Below are 24,206 nucleotides of genomic sequence, written 5' to 3' on the forward strand. Positions count from 1 at the left end.
AAAATAACTGAATGGATGTGCAGGATTATATGATAAGTACATTTCCTCTTGGGGTGTTTGTTGTGTGTAAATCCACTGTGTGGCAGTATATGTTCATTTTCTCTGGGCTCTAGACTGGCCTAAGAGAGAAAGTCAAGTCAAGTGGCTTTTTATTGTCATTTCAACTACATATAGCTGTGCAGTACATGAGACAACGTTACTCCTGGACCTGGTGCTACATGAAGTCACGCACAATACCAAAAAACTCACACGCTGAGCTAAGGACAGTGTCTTAGCCACATACAGTGCAAAGTGTGCAGACTAGTGCAAACGGCAAGGAAGTAGAGTGCAAAACCTAGTGTGCAAACCACTTGTTGTTGTTGTGTCAAGTTAATTATGTGTAGATTATGTGTATAAATTGTGTAGATTTGGTCACCTTATTTGTGGGCAGGACTATCCTCATCCTTTAAAAATGCTATTGTGTTTACAGCAGTTTATTGTTGGATAACTTTGGATGTTTTTTAATGAACTCTTCGTCATACGGTAGCTTCTAGTCGATCAGCAAAGACATCTGCATATTTCACTCCTAACAGTCCCTGTTGAAACGTGACTTTTTAACTATTTTGCAGATATAAAATACGTAACTGACTTTCATTTCCCCTCATAATTGTAGTAAATGGCTGTAGGCTACATCTGTTTATTTCCAAAGATCATATTGTGAGAAAAGAAACTCAAGGTTTGGAATAACTTGTGGGTAAGCAAACGTTAGTCTGTTTTGGGCGAGCTGTCCCTTTAAACATACCGTCTAATCAATATTTTAACACATGTATATGATTATTGACACTCTGTTTTATGTGTCCGGCCAGAGGAGAATAGGTCCCCTGGCGTGTAACCCTACCAGGCTCCTTCTAGTGACGTAACGCCGCGCGGATCGCCGTGTAGTAGTCCTCTTTGAGAGAGACACACTGCGCATGCTCAGTATCCTCCTCGTTCCAGAGGGAATCATCGAGCGCCTTCGTTGCTGGCGACGTCCTCAACGGTTCATGTGCTGAAGTCGGTTCTTCTGCGATCCTCGTAATGGACTCTCAGAAAGTAAGTGGCAAACAGTTAAAAGTGTTTAGAGCTGAAATACCGCAGCGGTCCAATTGTTACGGGAGCATGTGATTATCATATCGCTTTTATGCGCAGCACCGTTAAGAACCGCCCGGCTCTGTAAATAGACCCCGCTTTACATTCATACCGACGAAACGTAAAACGAATACGCCGTATTCATTGTAAGTGTCAACTGCTATCGAGGCCTTTATGATCTGACGTTGTCGTTTTAAAAATAGTTTTTGACCTGTAGCTGTAGACAGCTAGATTCGTGAAGAGGATTTCTATTAGACCGAATCCGGCACCCATGTGTTTTCCATCGCCGGTTGTAAAATATTACCTTTATGCCCCGTGTCGCGTTACATTGGACTGAGCCCTTGTTACATAACACGAACAGGCTGTATTCTGTGCTATATATACATTACAGTAGCTCGACGTTGCGCCCCGTTCCCTAAAACGTGTTATGTTGATGAACGATACACATAGGAGAGAGTAAAATGCCTAATATTAATATTTAACCAGCGTTACTGAAAATGCGGGTTGCGTAAGTTTATGCATTGCATGCTGTAGGGTTTTATAATTGCTGAGCACCTGCTCTCGTGTTTGCTTAGAAGTAGATAAAGAGAGAGGAAGATGGAATAAATAAATAATAGTGTGCACATGAAGAGAAACTAAACACACAACCCTTCGTCCTGGATTGCTGTGGTATTCTTCCACACTGTGTTATGATTGCTGTGATGGTCCTACAAGGAAACTACATAGTCATCTTCGTCTGGGGTGCTTGCACGGGTGTGTTGCATCTTTGTTTGTTAGTGGATGTTCTTACTCTCTTAGGGAGTATTTAATGCATGTCACGTTGAGAAGTTTAGCATGATGTGTAATGGTTCATTATAAAGCAGTATTTATCACGCAGCTTCTTTGTGGTCATGTTTTTATCACTGAGTCACCCGGGAGAGCATTGCGTATAAATAACCCTGCAAATGCTGTGCATGTTCGATGTTTCGCAGGGCTGATCGAGGAAGGGAATAACGGACGAATGTAAATTCAGTCCGACTGTATTGTCAGGAAGTGGGTCATACCGTTGTGGGTCCTCAAAGGAGTCCGATTTCCAAGGCTGTAACATTGGACTTTTTCAACGGGTGGCCGTTCTACTTAAAATCCATCTCATCTGGAGTCTAGCAGTCCCTGGAAACGTGAGGGGATCAGATTGCAGACCCTGAAAGTTAGATCAGGTTTACTGGCCTCCGTAAACACCTTGATACAGTGTAAGCATGTGAATCTGTACCAGAGGTGGACCTTATTGTTTGCCGGTTTCTAATTCTGCACTTCAGGGTGTGGATCTGAGGCGGTCAAAGAGCACATTACAGATAGTTAGAACCCAAATCTGACTTATACGTCTGAACTAGGTCAGCTATGCCCTCTCATGTTTCCCTTTTGCGGTCGACTGTCAATAGTTTTGTGTTGACTGAGCTTAGAGTTGTGGAACTGCAAGCTGAATGTAACAGACGGTTTCAAGTGCGTGAAATCTTTAGTCGTTTTTATTCTCGTAAAGGGCATGCTCGCATGTTATCTGTTTGGTTGCTTGACTTGTTTCTTTGTTTTTCATTGTCTCTAGCGTGTTCGTCACTGTAAGATCTGTCACTGCTCCTGTATAATTGTGACTTTAAACGTAGTGGTGGCAGACTTGCTCTCCTCAGCAGAATTAGAGTTAGTTGATATCGCTTCGTACTTAATAGTATAATTACACTGTAACGAGGAATTAATTGATTTTCATGATCAAGGTTCAGAAGTGTGTGCCTGACATGAAGGTAGAACAATAAAAGCATCTGAAGAGAAGCAAAAATGTAGGATAAAGGCATAATGAAAAATTCAGTAGTATTACTGTGTTCTTCATATAACGATAAAGGCTAATTTAAATCTCTTAAATTGAGAAGCACGGTTTTGCGTTGAGCACCTGAAACATTAAATCCTAATGATAAGGTTTTTAGAATAAGTTCAGATGAATCTTGTGCACTCCTAGCTGTGATGTGGATTACTTCTGTTTTAGGAAAGGCAAGCTGGGACAAACCCAACTAACTTAGAGGTTGTGTATTTGATGTGTTTATTAGATTAGAGTCTGAATCTGACAGCGGTATCACTGGATTAGACCCAGAAGCCTTTATCCTTAACTAGCACTCTCTCCTGAGCAGAGACTATAGAGTGTGGTGTGGATTTGAGGGAATTAGGGACCGTCTGACCAAAATAGTATGCTGCACGTCATTCAGTCTCGACCCTATTGTTTTTGTGTATGTGTCTGTATGGTCGTCTCTCTCGTTGTTTATGTTCTTGGGTTTTACGTTGGCCGGAAAGAGTTGCGCAGTACATTACAATTGCAGCACTAGCATATGTGCTAGCCTACATTTAATATCTCGTATATGCTAACTTCTCATTTAAATAACGCGGGACCTCTAACATTATTTCATTAAACAAACAACTGGCTACCTCAGCAAAGCAATGTTGGGAGAAATATGTGGTGCAGATTCACACGTCTGAAAATATTTCAAAATTTGTGAACGCACTCGCGTTATATGTTTTTCATTTGTTTTATTGTGTGCATTCGATTCTGTGTTTTTAGATCTTTTTTTGTAAATATATCTGCATCGATAACATTGCGACTCGACATGTTTAGTATAGTACATAGGTATTTTATATTTAAGAAATAAATCAATATCGGTTCACTGAGAGCGATTGTCCTTTCTGCTGAGCTAATCCCTCAGCTTGCTTAATCATGGCATGCTTCTCTCTCACAGCGTCTGATCTGATAAGCGTTTACCCCTCTCTGTTATTCATGCATATTGGGTTTCTTCGACCAGCCTCTCCTGCGAGCACTAGGAATTTTGTACAGAAACCTGTGGATGTAGTATCAATAATTCAGTGTTGGTAGGGTACGGGTATATACAGCAGAGGCAACGACTTTAAATGTATCGATTACATTTCTGTTTAACACTCTTCCCTAAATGCTAGCTCAGGTAAAGCAGAGATGGAGAATTTGTCTGCAAGACATTCTTTCTCATCTCATAAAATCAAACACAAGCTGTAGTACATTGACTATTTAACATTATTTCCATGTTGTTCTAAATGCATATGATATGTATATGGTTTTGCGTGTGCCTATGATTGCTGTTGCTTGACAGGAAACAACAGAGACATGTAAAACCAGCTCAGCTCGTCCTCCATGAGGGTCACACAGCATAAATTTTTAAAATTGCATTAATAATGACATACACCTCCTCTACGGGACAAAATGGTTATTTAGCACTGCTAATAGTCTCTGCCTTTTCTTGTAGATTGATTGATTGACTGATAAGAATATGTTTGATTGGTTAAAATGCTGTGGCGAAACACCAGATGACTCAAATTCAAAGAATACGTTAGGGATCTTTAAACCTGCTCCCCGGAGAACCATGGCCCTACAAGGTTGAATACCAACCTCAATTTTTTAGGTGATCCTAAAGACCTTGTTAAAACTCAGTGGGTCTCCAGGAGCAGAAAATAAGGTTGTTTTATTTGGTCATTATGTCTGGAGAGAAGTAGCGCAAACACTGGACGCCACCAAAAAGAGAATACTTTGAAAGGTTGGGTGTTCGATTTGATTCGTACTTCATGATTCAGGTTGCTGAGGGGCAGGGTGGTAGTCACCTTAAGATCCTTGTTGTTGTTGATGTTGTTGAGCTGCTATTCGTGGATGATGCTGTCCTCGTGGCGTAGCGTAGCGAGCACTTGGGTGGTTTGCAGCCGAGCGTGCTGAGGTTCTAGGATTTCATCATTAGCAGGCTTAGTCGTCGGTGAGAATGTGAAGCACGTGCCCTTTAACATCTCTAAAGAGACCATAGTCTAGGTAGTGACACTTTCTAAATTGTAATAATGGTATTAGTATTTAGATTGACGGTGAACGTATTTAAAATAGCCAGTGAAACAAATTAAAACTCTTATAAATACATTGGATGCACTTTATTTAACAGATAACAATTATATAGATAATACAGATAATAAATTAATAAATGTCTAAATAATGAACGGATATGGGTGTCATGCTATAACGTTATAATAAGACTGACTTCATATGTACAGAAAGAGAGCAAAGAACATTTACAATTTTAAAGAACATTTTGACTGACAGTCTAGTTTAAGCACTCAAAAACTCCAATCAAAATCACCGAAGCTGCTTACATTATGAAATAAATATTTCACAGATTCATACACACATCTGCAGTTTGTTTCTTATAAGAGAATTCACCAGAACGAGGTGAATTCTCAAAAATGTGTTTACTTGAGGATGTCAGTGGCTCAGTTTGATGTTTTGCTAGTCATAGCCACATATTAAAACATATTAGCTAGCCACATATTAAAAAAACTCAAGTGCAATTTATAATATTCAGGATGAAAACCGGGAGGCTCGTGATTATGACTGTCAAGGTGCAGAAAAGTATGAAATGAAATGAATGTTTTCTTTCTGTACGAAAGTAATCTTGTAGCTTCATAATATTATGGTTGAACCACTGATGGCAGATGGAGCATTCAAACAACGTCTTTCATACTTTTCTATACCTTGACAGTCGTAATTGTTTGGCAGTCAATGGAACAGTCACAAGCCCCCCGGTTTTCATCCTAAATATCATAAATCGTATTCCCAAAGACAAGTGAAGCTTTTCCACATTTGCAACGACATTTGGGTAAGTGATTAATGAAAACATTTTCATTTTGGGGTGGAGCAACCCTTTAAGCTGCATCCAAAAAGTTACTGGATTACAAGCTTCTCTTTTCCTTTGACCAGAGGTTTGTCCCTCCACGAAAATTTGATTAGTTTTGCATATAGCCACGTCAGAGAAACATGCAGCGGTGGCTTTACTGCACCTCTCTTTAAAGGAACAGTTCACCCAAAAATTCAAATTCCGTCATCATTTACTCGCCCCCGTGTAATTTCAAACCTGTATGAATTTCCAGGCTGTTTTGGTCACCATTGATTTCCATAGTAAGAAAAAATACTATGGAAGTCAATGGTGACCCAGCCTGGTTACAGACTTTCTTTAAAATATCTTCCTTTGTGTACGGCAGAACAAAGACATTTAAACAAGTTTGGAACTACTTGAGAGTGAGTAAACGATGACAGGATTAAAATTTTTGGGCAAACTATTTCTTTAAAGAGACCAAATAGAATTTGACTTAATGGGATGAAAAAGAATGTCTCGCAGCAAATTGTGTTTTGCATTATCTCGAAGACGCAGCATTTGTTAGCTGCACAAGTACACAAGTGGAAGCAATCCCAACAGTGAACTTGCGAACTCTGAAAACTTGTGATGGTTCAATAGAGAGCGATCAGCTAAAATAATACACTGCGAATGACCAACTCCCATAATCTCTTATAGCTCCCTGTCTATGGTAGCAGTTATTGACCTAGCATCAAAATTTGTCAATTCTGTCAGCATTTGTTGATCTCTGTTCGGTGGTATTAGTCTTTTAAAGACAATCGGTATTGCATAGCAAATAAAAGCCAGTGTTATTCCTCAAGCAGAGCGTCTGAGAAGTTTCCACATGAGTTGCCATGTGGGACACGGTGAACAAGCCTTAGAGGACAGAGATGAATATATATTAAATAGGACAAAATTCTTCGGCTATACAGTGTTCATTTTGACAGCAAATTTTAATTTCGTTTTAGTCATAGTCTTTTGACTAAAATGCCATTTGGTTTTAGTCATATTTTAGTCATCTGAATTGTTTTCGTTTTAGTCGACTAAATTTAGTCAGCTATAATCAAATGGGTTTAGTTACAGCGCAATTTATTTATTAAGCATTTTTCTAAAATTTCCAAACTCATTATGTTTGACATTTAAGTTTTTTTTTCATGATAGACACTGATTTAACTGTGGTGACACACAACAATACATTATGTTAAACATAACCACTTTTCATAAAGAACAAGAACATGGTTTTCTTTTCAACTTGTTAGCCATATTATTCATCATTTCAAGCAGACGTATATTTAATTATATAAATAAATTTAGATTAATCTTTAGGACTGCTAAGTACTAAGTGATTCAATCAAAAGCAGTGTGTGATTTTACTTTTGAGGTTAATTAATATCAGTGACTTGGACAATGGCAGCTAAAAGGCTGCTATCCCTTTAAAACCGAATTCATGGATGCAATGTACTGATACATGTTCTCCCTAATTTCAAATTTATCCATATGCCTGCTCTTCTCTTACTCCCACATAGTGGGATACCGAAATTATTATATTAATATATCAACAAAATTAACACTGCTGCTTCATAATAGCACAGCAATGGCCAAGGCATATGAATAATGGTTTAAAATATATATAATTCTTAAGTAGATTTAATAGATGTTTTGGGGATAATGCAATGATGTGATGTGTGATGCAATTAATGTGTCATCAAATAAATGTAGACAAGCAATGCATTTTTTGGTCATTAGGCTTGATGACTAAAATAGCACAATTTGATTAAATCATCCAGCAGAAGATGGGGTTTTTCTGTTTTTCTTTGCAAGTGTAACACAAAAGTAGAGTGTTTTTGACTTACAGAAAACGTGAAATTGATGTTGTTCATATACCGAACAAAGGTGAGATGACAGACATCTGCAAGAAAGACTTTGCAAAACGGAATGCTTAGATAATGTAACTTGTTATCATTTTATAATGTTAAAAAAAGGCAAAATTCTTAGAGATTCTGTTCTCACTTAGCTTTAGTGCAAACGAGAGGGGCTGGAACCAGGAATAAGGGAGTTGGAGGTCGAAGAAGTGCAGTGCATGTTAAAAAGCTGGCTACATTGCAAGGCATTGTCCAGACAGTGTCCTCATCAGGACTTGTGTGTCATGCAAGTGGAATGATGTGAGATAGCATTCACGCAAAAGAATAAAGCATTATAAAGGTTTTAAATAGGCGGTTCTGCAGCGTAATTGGCACCGTTCTACACCTTCCCAGACACGCCGTGGCAAGAGCCTTTAATTGTGATAGGGTCATCTGCTATTTAGATACCTGAGCAATCTCGCAATTCTTGATGCCAATTTTAGCACCACGTGAAACGCGGTGAACAGTCAGCAATAAAATGAGCGCAAATGATGAGCAACAGAACAGATACAGCACACACAACACGACAAAGAGACAAATGCTAAATGAGCAACGTTTGTTGGCTTTATTGCAGGATGCCTTACAGAGGATAATTGCCACGTTAGCAAACAAAAATGAGGAGCTGCAGAATTTCATTGAAACGCTGAATCACACTTTGGGCCGAGTTCAGGTGAGTATTCCAAAAGCACTCTAAAATTAGGTTATGATGACAAACTCAACTTTTTATTCCACTGTATACAATAGCTGCTGTTTACTGTAGCAAATTTTGTTTCCACCACCAGAGTTGCTAGGAGGCATTTCTCATCCTGTTGGCTGATAACAAAAGACATTACCAATTAATCATTTTATGTCAAACGTAACATATTTTGAAAAGTTTTGACCTTTTGTCATAATTCATTTAACTTCGGTTAACACTTTATTTTTGTTTAAGTCCACTTTAGACAGTAAGTAACTTTGCAACTACATGTTAACTAGCAGTCATCAGAGTATTAGTAGACTGTCTACTTAACACTTTATTTTGATGAGTACACAACATACTATCAACTTATTCTACCATCCCTAAAAATACCTTACTAAACGTTAGTATGCATGTAGTTGTAAATTAATGAGAGTTAGTTGACATGTAGTTATTTCTGGTTAGTAGAACATCTAAAGAAGACCATTGAAATAAAGTGTAAACTAATTTTTTATCGCTGATGTTTTATCTCATTATTATGAATATGTATCTCAATGTTTTGCGTCATGACTATGATTTACCATAGATTTAGCATTTTAGTAGCTTTGCAAAGTTGCCTTTTTTAACATTTTTGAATGAGTTTAGGTAACATTGTTGGGGTTGGCAAAAAAAATCCTTCGGGTTTTGTTTACTTTAAGAGTAATGCTGATAAACTGATTTTGGTTTCCCTTCATTTCGAAATTTTGTCATGTTTCAGGTCAACTCCACACAGGTGGTGTCAGATTTAGAGGAGGAATTTGACACGCTTTACTCCATTATAGATGAGATGAAGGAGAGCATGACAAACACCATCAAACAGGAAACGGTCCGGAAATCGCATGAGCTTCAGGTAACTCTCTCAAACTACTTCGGGAAAGGCACATGCATTCACATTGATTAAAATAATATTTGTTTAATATCAATCCTAATACCGATTCCTCTTAAAAAGGGTAGTTCACCCAAAAATTATTCCATAATTCTCTTACGAACATGCGTATGATATTAATAGGAAGCTAGAGATAAAGAGTGTATTCACACCTGTCTTTTTTGGTTTGATTGAAACTCGAGTTTGTTTCCACCTTTGTTTTGCGGTCAGCCGTGAATACAGCAATCGCATTCACAGCATTCACCCGCACACCGTTATCAGTTGCCTGCTCTTACGAAAGATGTATTTGTAATTATTTCCAAGATTTAAGCAGCCTATATTAATCACAGAAAGCAATGCATTGTTTTCCCCAACCCCATACTCATATGCTTTTAAAATAACACCAGCACTGCTCATATTTTAAGCAGGATCATAGACTTAGTTCTCATATAACTTTGATTGCATGTGCATTCAGTCAATGTTTTTGTTTAAGTTTCTGGTAAGTGTGTGTGTGTGTGTGTGTGTGTGTGTATGTAGTTGGCTTTGGTTGGGCTGGTGATGTCATGGTGCTGTAATGGCAGTATTGTGCCCAGCCCTCTAAGTCCACTGAACAGGAACAATACCAGAGAGAGAAATGAGCTCAGATAAGTGATTAGCCATCAGTACCCTTCCCATCCTTAACCGCATAACAGTATGTAAACACACCGGCTGCTGTTCATTACTGACAGCTGCAGGAACCTTTATAGGGCTCGAAGGTTTTTGTTATCTGTTGCTTCTGTGTGTCTTTTATGTTAATCAAGTTTATCACTTTTTTTTGTCCACATGAATCCACATGAAGTCTTACACCGTGTTCTAACTACATGCGCTCTTTCCATGTTAATCTGATGTTTTTGTCTTAACTAGTCCCGACCGCGACATGCAAAATGGTTAATTTAGAAATTTCCATTTTCGCTACGTCGCTGATCTTATAGCCATACTGAAAGCAACAACAGACAGTTTACCTCAGATCTTGAAAATAAAGATCTGAAGATGAAACTCACTGCGAACCAACAAGTGTATTCCATAACAGAGATGGTATCAGTCACTCAGTATGTTAAAAAGCTTTAATATGTATGAATTAAATTATAAACGTATCTATTTTGCTGCAAGAGCGCTGCGCTTCTAAAGAGAGCCCGCCCATGAACGCTTCTGATTGGCTGTTTTTTTAATTGATACTTTTCATACTTTTATGGACCGTTACAGTGTTTATTACTTGGCACGCAATGTGACAGTCACAAACCTCCTGGTTTTCATCCAAAATATCTTAAATTATGATTACCGGTGTGATTGCAGATATGTTTTACTATTTATGTCAAAAAAGTACAGTGTTTTTAACTTCATTTTGGCCCTCATAGCATCATCAACAAACAAAAATTTTAAATATTGCTTAAAAATAGCTTTTTCCAAATATTTTTCATGAGAATGTGGCAATGTGGGCTGGTCGGGGAGCTTGAGCTGAACAAACCTCTGGTGTAGTGAGCAAATGTCTTCCAGTTCAGTGGACATTTAGGGTAAAGCTTTTTTTTTTAAGCTATGTCATGTTTCTCTGCAGCTCACTTTTATGCACAAGTAAAAGTGAAATGTAAATCCAGATCTTGAAGGATTTTAGAATTCTTAATAGCAACCTACACGCTGCTTAGACCGACAGCTGGATGACTTGTACCACGACCGTGAAATTTATCTTACTCGATAACAACAGTGACGGTTCCTGTGCACAGCAGATGTGAGACGAGTCTTTAATCCAGGCGCAAGTGGTCGCTAAAGATGCATTGGAGACAAATGTATCTGACAGTGTGTTACAGCTGTTCACTTGTCATCACCCAAAGTAGATTCAGTCAGTGTATAGAAAAAAAGATTGTACTCTCTGAAGTAGAAAAAATATGATATATTTAGCAAACATGATTTCAAAATCGCTAATGATGATCAACCTTTATCTCTTCTCCAGAACCAGCTGACCCAAAGCACCAATGCATTAGAGAGTGCCGAGGAACTTTTGGAGTTTGCTAATAATGCGCTGCACATTACAGATGAGGGGGATTTCACCAAGGTAGAAGTTTGGTGTTTTTGATAAAGGACACTTGCAACCTTTTTTCTTTTTCACATTTCACTTTTTTGGGCATCGTTCATTTAATTGATTAAAATGCTTGGTTTGCTGTCTTTGCGAATTCCCGTCAAATTTTCTTCGGCTCGTTTAAAACTGCAAGCAAAGAACGGCAAGAATTAAACAAGAACTACGCGTACTAATCCTACTTATTCTCTGGAAGTTGATTTTGCACCTAAATAACGCTAATGGAAAACGGTCTATATTTCCATGATCTGTTAATTAAATGCGAATCTATTAAAAACTAATGTGTACGTAAAAAAACAATCTGTTAAACTGCCCGTCAACCTGTGCTTTGTATGTTTGAGATCCTGATTCACCCTGTGTGTGTGTGTGTGTGAGTCGAATTGCATGCATACACTTCACCTGCATGGCGATACTAACGACCTGCTCTTTTTTCCTCTCTTCCTCTCATCCTCAAGGCTGCCAAACAGATCAAAGATAGGTACAGTATATGTTCCACTCTCTGAATGTGGTTGTGTAACCACTGCATGACACATGTGTGTGTGTGTGTGTGTGTGGTGTTTAACCCTACGCGGTCCATCTGCCTTTATGTAGGTCATTATCCACGCTTTATTTGTGACGTATGCACTGAGCGTCTATAGGAAGTGTGCTCATAGTTGTGTTCATAGTTAATCCTCAGACACTTAGTAGCAACAAGTTTAATAGTGCTTGCTAATAAAGGCCTAGGAATAAATACAGCAACATAAATAAGATCTACACCTCTGCTGTACACTTTATGTGTGTACTGTTTGTGTGTGTGTGTAATCAGCCTCAGTGCTTTGTAACCAGAGACTCTCCTTCAAGATAAAAAAAAATATGTATGTATGTATATATAGCCCATCTGCTGTAGCTTTACATTCATTGGGATTGAATGGGATACAGCCCGATTGTTGGAATCGGTGAGGCTCGTTACACAGCTCTAAAATGTGTGATGAAATTATTTGTACATGTTTGTGCAATGGGAATGTCAACCTTAAAACTTATAGTGTGCTAAAAATGAATCTGCTAACAGACTATTTTACGGCATGAGTGAGGCATGAGCGGGATGTGAGTAGCTTTAGTTATTAGTCCAAAAATTATTAATCGCATTCAAAATAAAAATGTTAGTTTTCATAATATTTGAGCGTGTACTGTACTTTTGTGTGTGTGTATATATATATATATATATATATATATATATATATATATATATATATATCACCTGTTTTCAACTGGAGCAGCAGTTAATACACAGAGCCATAGATCACTGACAAGCTATGCAATATAATGTTCAATATCAATATTCAATATTAACTGTCAATCCATTTGAAAACAGGTGATGGAGTCACCTATGCTGTAACTATGCTGTAAACCAAAGGTTTTGATTAAAGGCAGAGAGGGCTGAAAGCAAATATTATATATTATATATTCATATATATCAAAATTGTTCTATATGCTGGTCAGTATGTTATCTAATGTTAATGTTAAAATGCAAAGATAATTTAGAAATTAATAAACTTCAGGTTACTTGTTTTTTATTCCAGTATAGCTGATATGGTATGGCCGGCCAAATCAAAGATCTTCGTGGGTCAGCTTTGCCCCTCAGGCCTGGGTTTCTGTGCCCCGAACAAGATTTTTGGGTCTACAATAGTAATAAATCATTGACGCAGCACTCTACAGATCGGCTTGTAACTTGTCAAATATGTGTAAACTGTTATATTTTGTTCTTTTAGGGTCACAATGGCTCCTGCCTTCCGCTTGACTATGAAGCCCAAAGCCACAGATAATATGACTCACCTGATGGTGGACTTTAGTCAGGAGAGACAGCTTCTGCAGGGCCTCAAGTTCCTCCCCGGTAAGCTAATTACTATTAGTTGCTACAAACCCAGCATCTGCCATCTGTGCCTATGTTACTAAACCTGTGATAGAAGAATCTATTCAAACCTGTTCTGTAAATATGAAAATTATAATTCTTATCCTTTTATAATTCTTAGTTTCCTCACCCAAAGTATATTAACATTAATTTCAAGGAATCTTATTTTTATGTTTACTAAACATCTAAAATATGCCATTTTAGATATTAAAAGTATAACAGTAACACCCAGATATTTACACGTGTTACTTGAGACTGACGTGTTGGCATGATTACATAAAAAACCTGTTAAGTTACCTCTGATCTTTATTTCATGGTATGTTAAATAAGTAAACACTGCCACTTTTCATAGGTACAAGGCACAAAACTTTGTTATTATACAAGTTATTAAAGGAATTTTTCACCCAAAAATTTGAAAAACGAAGATCTGAGTTTGTTTCTTTATCAGAGAAATGTAGCATTCCATCATTAGCTCACCAGTGAATGGGTGCCGTCAGAATGAGACACCAAACAGCTGATTAAAAGTGAAAAGATGAGCATTTGTAAGAAACAAATGGCTTCATTAAAACACCTTAAAGGGGAATGTGTTTATTACAAACATGCTTTTTTTCAGTTTATGGAGTGTGGATTACTTTTGGATTATTGTGATGTTTTTTATCATCTTTTTGGACTCTGACGGCACCCATTCACATCATATACATTTTTTTTTAAACCTGTTCTCATGAAGAAACAAACTTGTCTACATCTTGGATGGCTTAAAGGTGAATAAATTTTCTTAAAAAATACAATTTTCCATAGAACTATAATTAGCATTGGTTTTGTAGTTTTCATTGTTATAGAATTGCTCTGTCAAATGATTCAGCATTCTCCCTTATGTTTGCACGTGTTATGATGAGTTCTGTTGGTTTTGGTTAGTTGTATGAAGTGACTGCACTGAAATGACTGCTTGTTTCATCTGTTCGTGTGTGTGTGTGTGTGTGTGTGTGTGTGTGTGTGTGTGTGTGTGTGTGTGTGTGTGTGTGTGTGTGTAATCATGCGTCAGGTTGACTCTCTGTGAGTCACTTTGGCTTTGGGCTTTACAAATGCACCAAATCCAGACATATACAAATTTTTTGGAATAGCACTGAGAAATAAGACCCTTCTCAGCTCTATCATCACAGTACAAGTAAAGGATATAGTAGAATAACTTTTGATATATCATCATTTCAAATCAAGTTATTATTCTCTCTCTGTCTAATCACTGATGTTCCTAAGTCTGACAACCCCTTGATCTACCTATATTCTAATCTGTTTTTAACTACCTTTCTGCCTCTTTGTCATATGACACCATTATGAGACAATATTCATGAACATGAATTTGCTGACACCGAGGTAATCTTCCGAAGCCTGTGCTAGCTTAACATTTGCACAGATATTTTTTTCATGTTAATATTAAAAGTCATTTGGAGATTTAGTCTGTGTGGAGAGCTCATTTCTAAAATGTAAAAACTTAAAGTAACACTCCACTTTTTTTGGAAATGGGCTCATTCTCCAACTCCCCCAAGGTTAATAAGTTGAGTTTTACCATTTTGGAATCTATTCAACAGATCTCTGGGTCTGGCGATAACGCGTTTAGCATAAATCACTGAATCCAATTAGACCACTAGCATCGCGTTCAAACGTAGTTATATTGTGTACTAAACCAGCAGAAAATGAAAAGTTGTGATTTTCTAGGCCGATATGATTAGAAACTTTACTCCCATTCCGGCATAATAATCAAAGAAGTTTGCTGCCGTACCATGGCAACTTTTAATTTTCCGCCGGTCTGAGTACACGATATAGCTAGAGAAGAGTCAAGTTTTAAATAGGAAAATATTGAAACAAAAAGTGGAGTGTTCCTTTAAGATACGATAAAAATGCACAAAACCATTTTAACAAATAAAACATGACATGAAAGCTTGTAAAACAGTAGTGAATTATAGCCAATAGCAGAATAACAGAAATCCTTTTTTAAAAACCCTTACTAGCTGATGGGCATGTAGGCTAAAAGTGGGTCAGCTGCTACTGGCTCCCCTGGCTCCTTGTATTTCGCTCTGATACTTGGTGACCTGACAGCCTGTTTTTTTGTAGCTGGATAGGTTAAGCCGAGTTAATTTAGAAACATAAAAGACAAATCTGTCCCCAACCAACCTGAGAAGCATGGAGAGAGGATCAGAGTTACTGTTACAGTGAGAAGAGTGGTGTTGTTTATGACTGGATGTTATCTTTGGACAGGGATCTTTAACGGGATATGTAGGATACCAATCTCATATGCATGATATGATTTCAGAATAAATTTTTTACATTCTATATCTGTACTCTCTATGCTCTGTATCTAAGCTTATATCTTTAAATTAAAAAATGAAGGAAATATTTGTGCAAATGCAATCAATTTTCCAATCGATTTACTTAAACATTATCATCCGTTATTGATTGCAAATGATATGTAGAAATGTCTGGTCTGTAGCAATCTATTACATTTCAGTTAATAAAGTCAGACTGCCTTTTGATTACTTTAGGTTATCACAATTTTTATAATTGTCTTTATTTTTAGTGTATGACTGACAATAAAGTTTGGGAATCCACATATTTATTAAATTGCATTTAATTTGACATATGCCTTTCAAAAACATAGTAATGCATGGTTAAATAACTTAATGATAATTCAGATAACAATTTAAATGTGTTCATCAACAGTTGATTATATACGTTGAGAAAACAAAACATTGCAAAACCTCTTATAGGGCCTTATTATTGTTGTTAATAAAGTTTTATGAATTTAATTTGTTCAATTATTACATTTTTTATTACATGTTTTCCGGTTATTAAAATGGAATCTAGGAAGAATTAAATGGAAAAGAACTTTGGAACAATGAAACCAATTTCATTTCAAGCAGTCGAAAAAATAACTTTCTTAAAAGTAATGTTTTTCGTTAAGCATCTAAGACCTTTGGCCATTAAGAGTACATTATGTGAATTGCTGCTAAGTTGTAAAGATCTCTGCCCATTCCTGTCCGTCAATATCCTAAAACCACTTAATGTAGCTTTAAATCTCAGACCTTCCTCCTTTTTTTCAAAAAGACAATCTAATTAAATTAATAGAATACGTGCTGTTGTTAAAAACCAATGTAGATGGACCTCGATGACATAAAAATGTATGATAATATATTACTAAGCGGACAAAAACATATGAAATGACTCCTTCAAGGTAATATATGTGAATCAAAATCCTATGTGATTTTCTGCACATAGTGCCAAGAGCTCCAGAGATCGTGCTTGGGGACTGTCTGGTCGTAGATAATGAGGTGACCGTAACCTGGAGAATGCCGGTGGAGGACAGCAAGATCGACCATTACATCTTAGAGTACAGAAAAACCAACCATGAGGGTCTGCCACGTGTGAAGGACGAGCAGTGCTGGGAGGTGGTGGACAACATCAAGAGCACCGAGTACATCCTACAAGGTGATGACAGCCATGTTCTGTGCAGGACATCCTCAAAACATTTGACATTTCCCACTTCCGTGCATTAGGAAAACTGATTGCTTTATTCATTTGACAGGGTTAAGATTCGACACCAAATTCATGAATTTCCGGATAAGAGCGTGCAACAAAGCAGCGGCGGGGGATTATTCGGATCCCGTCACCTTGGAAACTAGAGGTATGTCAAAATCATATGTACTGTTAAAAATATTTTTTGCAGGTTTATTTGATCACGGAACAAAAATGTAATTCTAACGTACATTACAATGGAACAGTTAGTTTAAATTTGAAATGTTTCGTAACTTTATTATCACTTTATTAGCAAAAACACGTTATTATATTGAACTGTCATGCTAATATTTCTGTGATATTGATGGTCTCGCTTTTCTGTGTTAGCGTTTAACTTCGGCTTTGACTCCACGTCATCTCATCTGAATCTGAAGGTGGAGGACAGGAGCGTGGAATGGGATCCTCAGGGAGGAAAAGGGGTAGACAGCAAAGTCAAAGGGAAGGAGAACAAGGGCAGGTAAGAAATTTAAGATACAGGGTCTTTCTTGGACGAGTTGAAACACTTTCAGGTTTGGCTGCTCATACTTTGGCTGTTAGTCATTGATCGGTCAACACATCAGTTAGTGTAAGGCCCCTGTGTTGTTACCGTTAAAGGGGTAGTTCACTCAAATTCTATGATTAATTACTCAACTTCATGTCGTTCCAAACCTGTAAAACCTTCATTCGTCTTTGGAACAGAAATCAATTTTTTTTCTGAAAATCTTACCTTCCATAGACAGCAACGCGGCTGACACGTTTAAGGCCCAGAAAGGCAGTAAGGACATTATTAAAATAGCCCATGTTTACGAAAATGGTTTAACCATAACGTTACGAAGCTACAAGAATATTTTGTGTGCAAAGAAAACTTTTTTCTATGCTAATTTAAAATAAACATGCTTCGTACTCTGCATCTTCAAAGTAGTGTATAACATAAATAGTTTTTTAACAACATCATCCCTGATAACTCATGCTCTTGTTTTTTCCTTTTCTACCAATCAGCAGTGCACATTTCACCAATCTGAAGAATATGTCAAGGTGACCGTGTGTCTCTTAGCAGTGCTCTTTAGCTCTTTCTGACAGCAATAAACCAAGAGCTACTGCTGGCTTACCTAGAGCCCTTTAGACCAGCTCTTCTACAGGCTTATGTTCACAAATACAGATCTAAGCAAAGCGTTTCATGAAAAAGGATTACGGATCACCGGATAACTTTAATCCACATTTTATCTTTCGAGAGTTTCGTACAGTAGTTCCAAGATTGCAAAATACGAATGGCCGATCGTTTAAAAAAAATGCATCTTCAGTTTATCTTACTTGTGATCCTTCTTTATGAAATGTCTTCTTCTAAAGGGTTTTTCTGTGTTTCTAAACTGAGCGCTCTTATGGGTTTTGCATGTGCTGGCTGTGAGTGTTACTGAGGCTAGATTCAATAGAAATATACTATATAGAGTAATTAGTTATGACCAAAAAACTTAACCTGTACTTGACGTCTTTGCTGTCGCCTCTCTCTTTACAACTTGGTTACTTTTTATCGTGTTCAAATGATGACTTAAACGTGAGTTGTGCAACATTTAATCAAACATAATTCTAAATACAAAGTTGCTTTTCCATGCTCACATCCTTATGACTGTGGTGAGTAAGCTTTCGTCTGAAATCACCGCTCTTGTGCTTTTCTCATCAGTCATTCCATTACGGCAAAACAAAGTGCACCGAACAGCATCAATTTTGCATGTAATTACACCGCTCATGCATTGTAACTAAACCATCTGGTATGCCAAGAGCTTTGTGACAATGCTCCATCATTTACAATGCGCGGGTCGTCCTTCACCGGCCAGCTGTTCATATGCTAATATGTGGGATCTTACATATGGCTAACGGAGGAGGGGACCGCGAACTCTGCGCGAAGGGTTTAATCGTTCCTTTTCGCGATTATTTTGCGTTAAATAGCTAATAACACACTTAGTTGTGCACTTTGTTGAATCTACATCAAGCACCCAACAAAATACGCAATCGATTGCCTGTAGTTTTCTTGCCTAAGTAATCTATGCTAGCCGTCCATAGTGTGCACACCCAATAGTGTTCTAATTATTAAAGGGTTAGTTCACCTCGAAATAAAAACTCCCATTAATTACTCACCCTCGTGTCGTTCCAAACCAGTAAGACCTTTTTTAAATAAAGATATTTTTGATGAAATCAGAGAGCCGCCTGACCCTCCATAGACAGCTGAAATGATCCCATGTCCCAAATGAACGCCAGAAAACAGTCCATGTGACATCAGTTTTTACGATGCTACGCAAACAAAAATAATAATTTACTCAACCACACTTTTTCCATCAATTACGTCTTTGGCTATTTCGGAGAGTATCGCAAAGTATACGCAAGTGATGTCACATCCTGTTTTAACTACGTTTCTGGAGCAGGGATCATTTCAGTTGTGCTGCTGTCTACGGAGGCTCAGACGGCGCTAAGATTTCATAAAAATGTCTTCATTTGTGTACCGAAGATGAACGGGTTTGGAACGACGCGAGGGTGAGTAGTTAATGACAGAATTTTCATTTTGGGCCGAACCAACCCTTTAGGATACATAGCAGTTTCGGTGTTTTAAATGTACCGAGCAGCACCGCATCATTTGCGCTGATGTGGCTAACGTGTTACGCACCGCTTTTTCCATTACTTTCTCCATTCGATTTTTCATAGTTCTTTTTGCACCGCCATCGGCTGTAGGCATCTCAAACAGGGACACGCTGTGTTTGATAACTAGTGACTCTCTTCACTTCCTCTTCCTCTTGCTCTTTGTGTGTGGTGGGACTTGGAGTTTGTGTTTGTGCATGTTCTGATGATTGCTCGCCCCGAGTGTGCGTGTGTGTGTGTGTGTAGTGACTGTCTGTCTCTCTCTGATGGTTTCAGAAGTGGAACTCCATCTCCTAAAAGAACATCGGTAACACGCTCACCCGCACCGAGAGGAGCCAGGGATCGCTTCACTGGAGAGTCCTACACAGTACTGGGTACCAAAACAGCCTTACAAATCCCCAAGTGTCCATGCTGTTCAAAAGACTGGAATCATTTTAGAAGAAGTGTCTTCGTATTTGAAGGACACAGATGCTTCTGTTGATAAATTTTGAGAAAAACTGTGCTTTATGACATAATTGGAGCTGTTGTGTCTTTGACATTTAACACTGTTTAACACTGAACTGAATGGAGCTGAATAATGAAACTCTTGTTTTCTACAGAGCAGCTTTATAAGCTGATTTGTATTTATTTTTACTTTTATTCACGGTGAAGCTGCTCTATGCAAACTATATTGTATGATCTAATGCACTACATGGATACTATATGACTTAACTTATATCAAATACTACACCTTGTTGCTAGAATAACATCACTTTATTGGTATTGTAATAATTTGGAGACTGTTTTAATACTCATGTGTTTGTATGCATGTTTAGGTGACACCAGTGTAGAGTCTGGACAGCATTACTGGGAAGTAAAGCCTCAGAAAGACTGTAAGTCCTACAGTGTTGGTTTGGCCTACAGAAACCTTGGGAAATTTGACCAGTTGGGGAAGACCAACACCACCTGGTGCATCCATGTCAACAACTGGCTACAGAACTCATTTGCGGCCAAACACAACAACAAAGCAAAGAATCTGGACGTCCCTGTACCGGACAGCATAGGAGTGTACTGTGACTTCGATCGGGGTAATGAGCAAAATATGATCTGAAATGGCACTAACTGCATAGCGTGTTTTAAATTATTGTTTGATTAACTCAATAAAGCCTTCTGTATCATACGTGATGGCATATTTCCTCTAAACGATCAACATTTATTTAGCAGAAAAGCCTTTTGAACACAGTCTACTACATGCTTTCTGTTGTCTGATTGAAAGTTTATTTTTAAAAAGTAAAAGGCCTTTTAGTATAATTGTAAAAATTTGCTGTGAAATATTTTTTATATAAAGTAAACATAAGATTAAATTTATAATAGAGTAATATTTTAATGCTTTAATATAGTAATGTGTGAAAGATTTACTCACACACACAGATATATATATATATATATATATATATATATATATTTTTTTTTTTTTTTAGGTCAGGTTTTACCTAGTCAAAATCTATAGATATATATAGTTTGACTAGGTAAAACCTATAATATATAGTGCTGTCAAACAATTAATCGTTTTTTAATTATTTCTAATTTCTATAAAACTTTATATGTATATGTATATATATATATATATATATATGTGTGTGTGTGTGTGTGTGTGTGTGTTTTTATGGTTAGCTTAAGTGTTGTATCTTTATGTCATGCTCCTTTTTGTCAGACTGCCATAGTCTACAGGGAACATTATAGCCCACCCTCGGGTTTCTCACATGTGCAATCAGATATCTACAGATTGAGTTTCTGCCATTTCCATTCATGCTTTTCTTGTGAGCTGGTCCGTGCGCTACCTGAATAACTTCAGCAAGTAAATGTGGCTGCCGCTGTTTATTAATAGCTTCGCTTTTTGTTTTTGTTTGTTTTTTTTCCAGGCCAACTTTCCTTCTATAATGCTGAAAACAAACAATTGCTTCATACTTTTAAAGTGAGGTTCGCCCAACCTGTTGTGCCAGCCTTCATGGTGAGTTACAGTACAAACACTTTTTACACATTTACGCATGCAAATATGGGTTATTCTAATGCAAACCATGTCCCATTTTTCACGTAGAAAAAAAAGATGTAATAGAATTAGGCAACAGGGAAAAAATGTAAAAACTGAAAATGAGTGTTGACTGTTTACAAATATTAGGTTTGTAATAGTATATGCTTGTAATAGACATGTGCTATAGTATTAACACCACTTTTTCTTAAAGCTAATGATTTTTTCATAAAATGATGCATTAATGCATCATGTCCTTGTTATAGTGTAATTATACAATTAAGTAATGACAAGTCTTTGTGATTAGGGTTTGGTTTAGAGTTAGCTAATTATGTATAATTCACTGTAAGTACATGCAAAAACGGCATATACCCAGCGTTACAGTGTTATATCTGTATCTATACTATCTACATACTATAATGTTGTTGCATTCGTGATGTTCTTATCAACGAGGAAACAAGCTGTCATCTTTAACCACACAGCAGCATGGCACCAGTATGCTTGGTTTAAGATCTAGGCTTGTGTACTAATACTGACATGTTCAAACTTCACGAGGGGCGTTTTAGAAATTACATTAAAGGAATAGTTCGACCCAAAACGGAAATGTGCTGAAAACGTACACTTCCTGTGTATGGGTTGGAGATTTGGAGAAACGCATCAGTTGCTCACCACTGGATCCTCTGCAGTGAATGGGTGCCGTCAGAATGAAAGCACAAACAGCCTATAAAACATCTCAATAACCCACACCACTAGTACATAATTCAACGTCTTGTTATAAGAAAAAAAGACATAATCCATGACAATTGTTTTCTCAAGCTAAAAAGTCATCCCATCTGAATCGGGAGAGAAATATGAACAGATCAAGCACCAAACACGTAGCTGTTAATGTGAGAGGACTACAGGGGATGAACTGTTCCTCTGTAGAGAACATCAATATGGGTTTTGTGCTCATATTTTTGTTAAAATAAGTTAATGGATTTATTTTTTGCAACCATGCATTATTATTGTGATTTTTGGGCTCTCGTTCTGATGGTGCCCATTCACTACAGAGGATCGATCCACTGGCGAGAAAGTGATGGAATGCTACATTTCTCTACGTTTCTGATGAAGACACAAACCCACTCACATTTTGGATGGCCTGAGGGAGATTAGATTTTCAAAAAAAAATTTTAATATCTCTAAAAGGGTCGAAGACCAGTTGAGTGTCCTGAATTGCCTTGCGTTTTATTTCAGGTGTGGTGTGGAGGTCTGACTCTGTCTGCAGGTCTGCAGATACCCAGTGCAGTAAAAAGCTTCCAGAAGACAGAAAATGGGCTGGGAGGATCGAACAGCAGTATATCTCAGCAGGACCCCCCAGTAGCCTGTGATATCTGCTTCTACGATAAACTGCCTTCGGTAGATGGTTCCTTAATGCCGTGACCCGATTTCTAGAAAACAACCGAAAAACTAATCAGGAAACCATTCTGAGAACTGGACTTACTTCCGATGGCATGTAGACTTCCAGGACAGAGAGATCATCGCTGCAGCTTTGAGGGCAGAATTTGGAGAGGCGTTTCCCTTCACGTTCCTATGAAGAGAGGCTTCGTTCTCTTTGACAGACACTTGCTTTCATCAGGAGATGTTTGCATCGGGAAAGCTAGTTGCTTTATCAGGGAATAGTTGAGTGCACTTTCTTTGATTTTAGTTTGAACGATGACATGCTTTTCTGAGTTGTTTGTCCTTCGCTAGTCGATTCACATATTATTTTAGTTTCGTTCCTTGTAGCGTGCGTTAAATCCTTTCTATGGTGTTTTCTTTTTTACGTTAACTGTACTCTCACTTATATTGAACTCTGTAGATCATCCTTCAGCGGTTGATTTCGAAACTGGAAAATTTTGCACAATTGTAAAAATGATAAAAGCTGCTTTTAATGTTCCCTCATGGTCATGAACTGTTATTATATCTGGATCGTTTTGGATGTGGACCGGACATTTTTGTTGTTATAAACGTGTCATCCCGCTATATGTTTTATGTTGAAGTCATTTTAGGTCTAATTTTTTGGAATAAATTAAGAGTTTGTCATGCATTTGTGCAAAAACTAATAATCAAACCTCCACCAGTTTCTATGTAACAGTCCTCAATGAGCTTAAATCCAAACATTAAAGCTCACCAAAGACCTCTGTTTGACTCCATTACTTTGTCTGTCTCTGGCGCCATCTGGTGTTCAATCCCCAAACAGCAATAAAGTAGAATACAAACATATACACGACACCCTTACTGTTACAAATGAACTATTAATGCGTCAGTTTGTAATAATTACCGCTTTTAGGGATGGAAATCGTTGAAAATAAATACACATTGTCATCTGTATATTCTTAATAGATCTAGAGTCAGATTTTAAAGATTTTTGTTTCTCAACAGATGAGATTGGGTATGATTAAGAAGAAATAACTACACGTAAAAACGAATCATGAAGAGTTCAGTATGTGACAAGTTAATAGTGAACTGCCTCATAAACCTATAACATTATAGCCTTAGCCTCGCATGTTTTTACGACCGTCAATCACTACTGCTTTCACCGAGATCTGTTAGTGTTCACTCTTATCGTACTTTTTGGCTTCACTGACTATCCTGAACGTTCATTCTATTTTTTATTTTATTTTTCATTCTTATGTTGTCTCTCGGTTACGTTGTATATTATTGTTCGTAACAACAATCATCATCATCATCATCATCATCATCATCATGAAAAAACAAAAACAATCACTACT

The 24,206-nt window shown here is 37.4% G+C and overlaps 1 protein-coding gene across 3 annotated transcripts; it reads left to right on the forward strand.

Moving 5' to 3' along the window:
* The first annotated feature begins 953 nt into the window (after nt 1–953).
* Nucleotides 954–24,166, forward strand: fsd1l (fibronectin type III and SPRY domain containing 1-like). 3 transcript variants are annotated; one of them, XM_043240882.1, is made up of 14 exons: nt 954–1,071; nt 8,274–8,369; nt 9,133–9,264; nt 11,264–11,365; nt 11,842–11,864; nt 13,135–13,256; nt 16,545–16,754; nt 16,852–16,950; nt 17,169–17,298; nt 17,820–17,855; nt 19,725–19,822; nt 20,264–20,515; nt 21,350–21,438; nt 22,690–24,166. In XM_043240882.1, exons 1-14 carry the CDS (start codon nt 1,057–1,059, stop codon nt 22,873–22,875), a joined length of 1,590 nt encoding a protein of 529 aa, XP_043096817.1. In that variant the 5' UTR covers nt 954–1,056; the 3' UTR covers nt 22,876–24,166. The 3 variants fall into 3 exon arrangements, with proteins under 3 accessions (XP_043096817.1, XP_043096818.1, XP_043096819.1); XM_043240883.1 differs by lacking the exon at nt 17,820–17,855 and having other exon boundaries at nt 986–1,071; XM_043240884.1 differs by lacking the exon at nt 17,820–17,855 and having other exon boundaries at nt 986–1,071; nt 19,728–19,822.
* Nucleotides 24,167–24,206: the final 40 nt, after the last annotated feature.

Source organism: Puntigrus tetrazona, chromosome 5 (genome assembly GCF_018831695.1).
Source record: "Puntigrus tetrazona isolate hp1 chromosome 5, ASM1883169v1, whole genome shotgun sequence".
Lineage (NCBI taxonomy): Eukaryota > Metazoa > Chordata > Actinopteri > Cypriniformes > Cyprinidae > Puntigrus > Puntigrus tetrazona.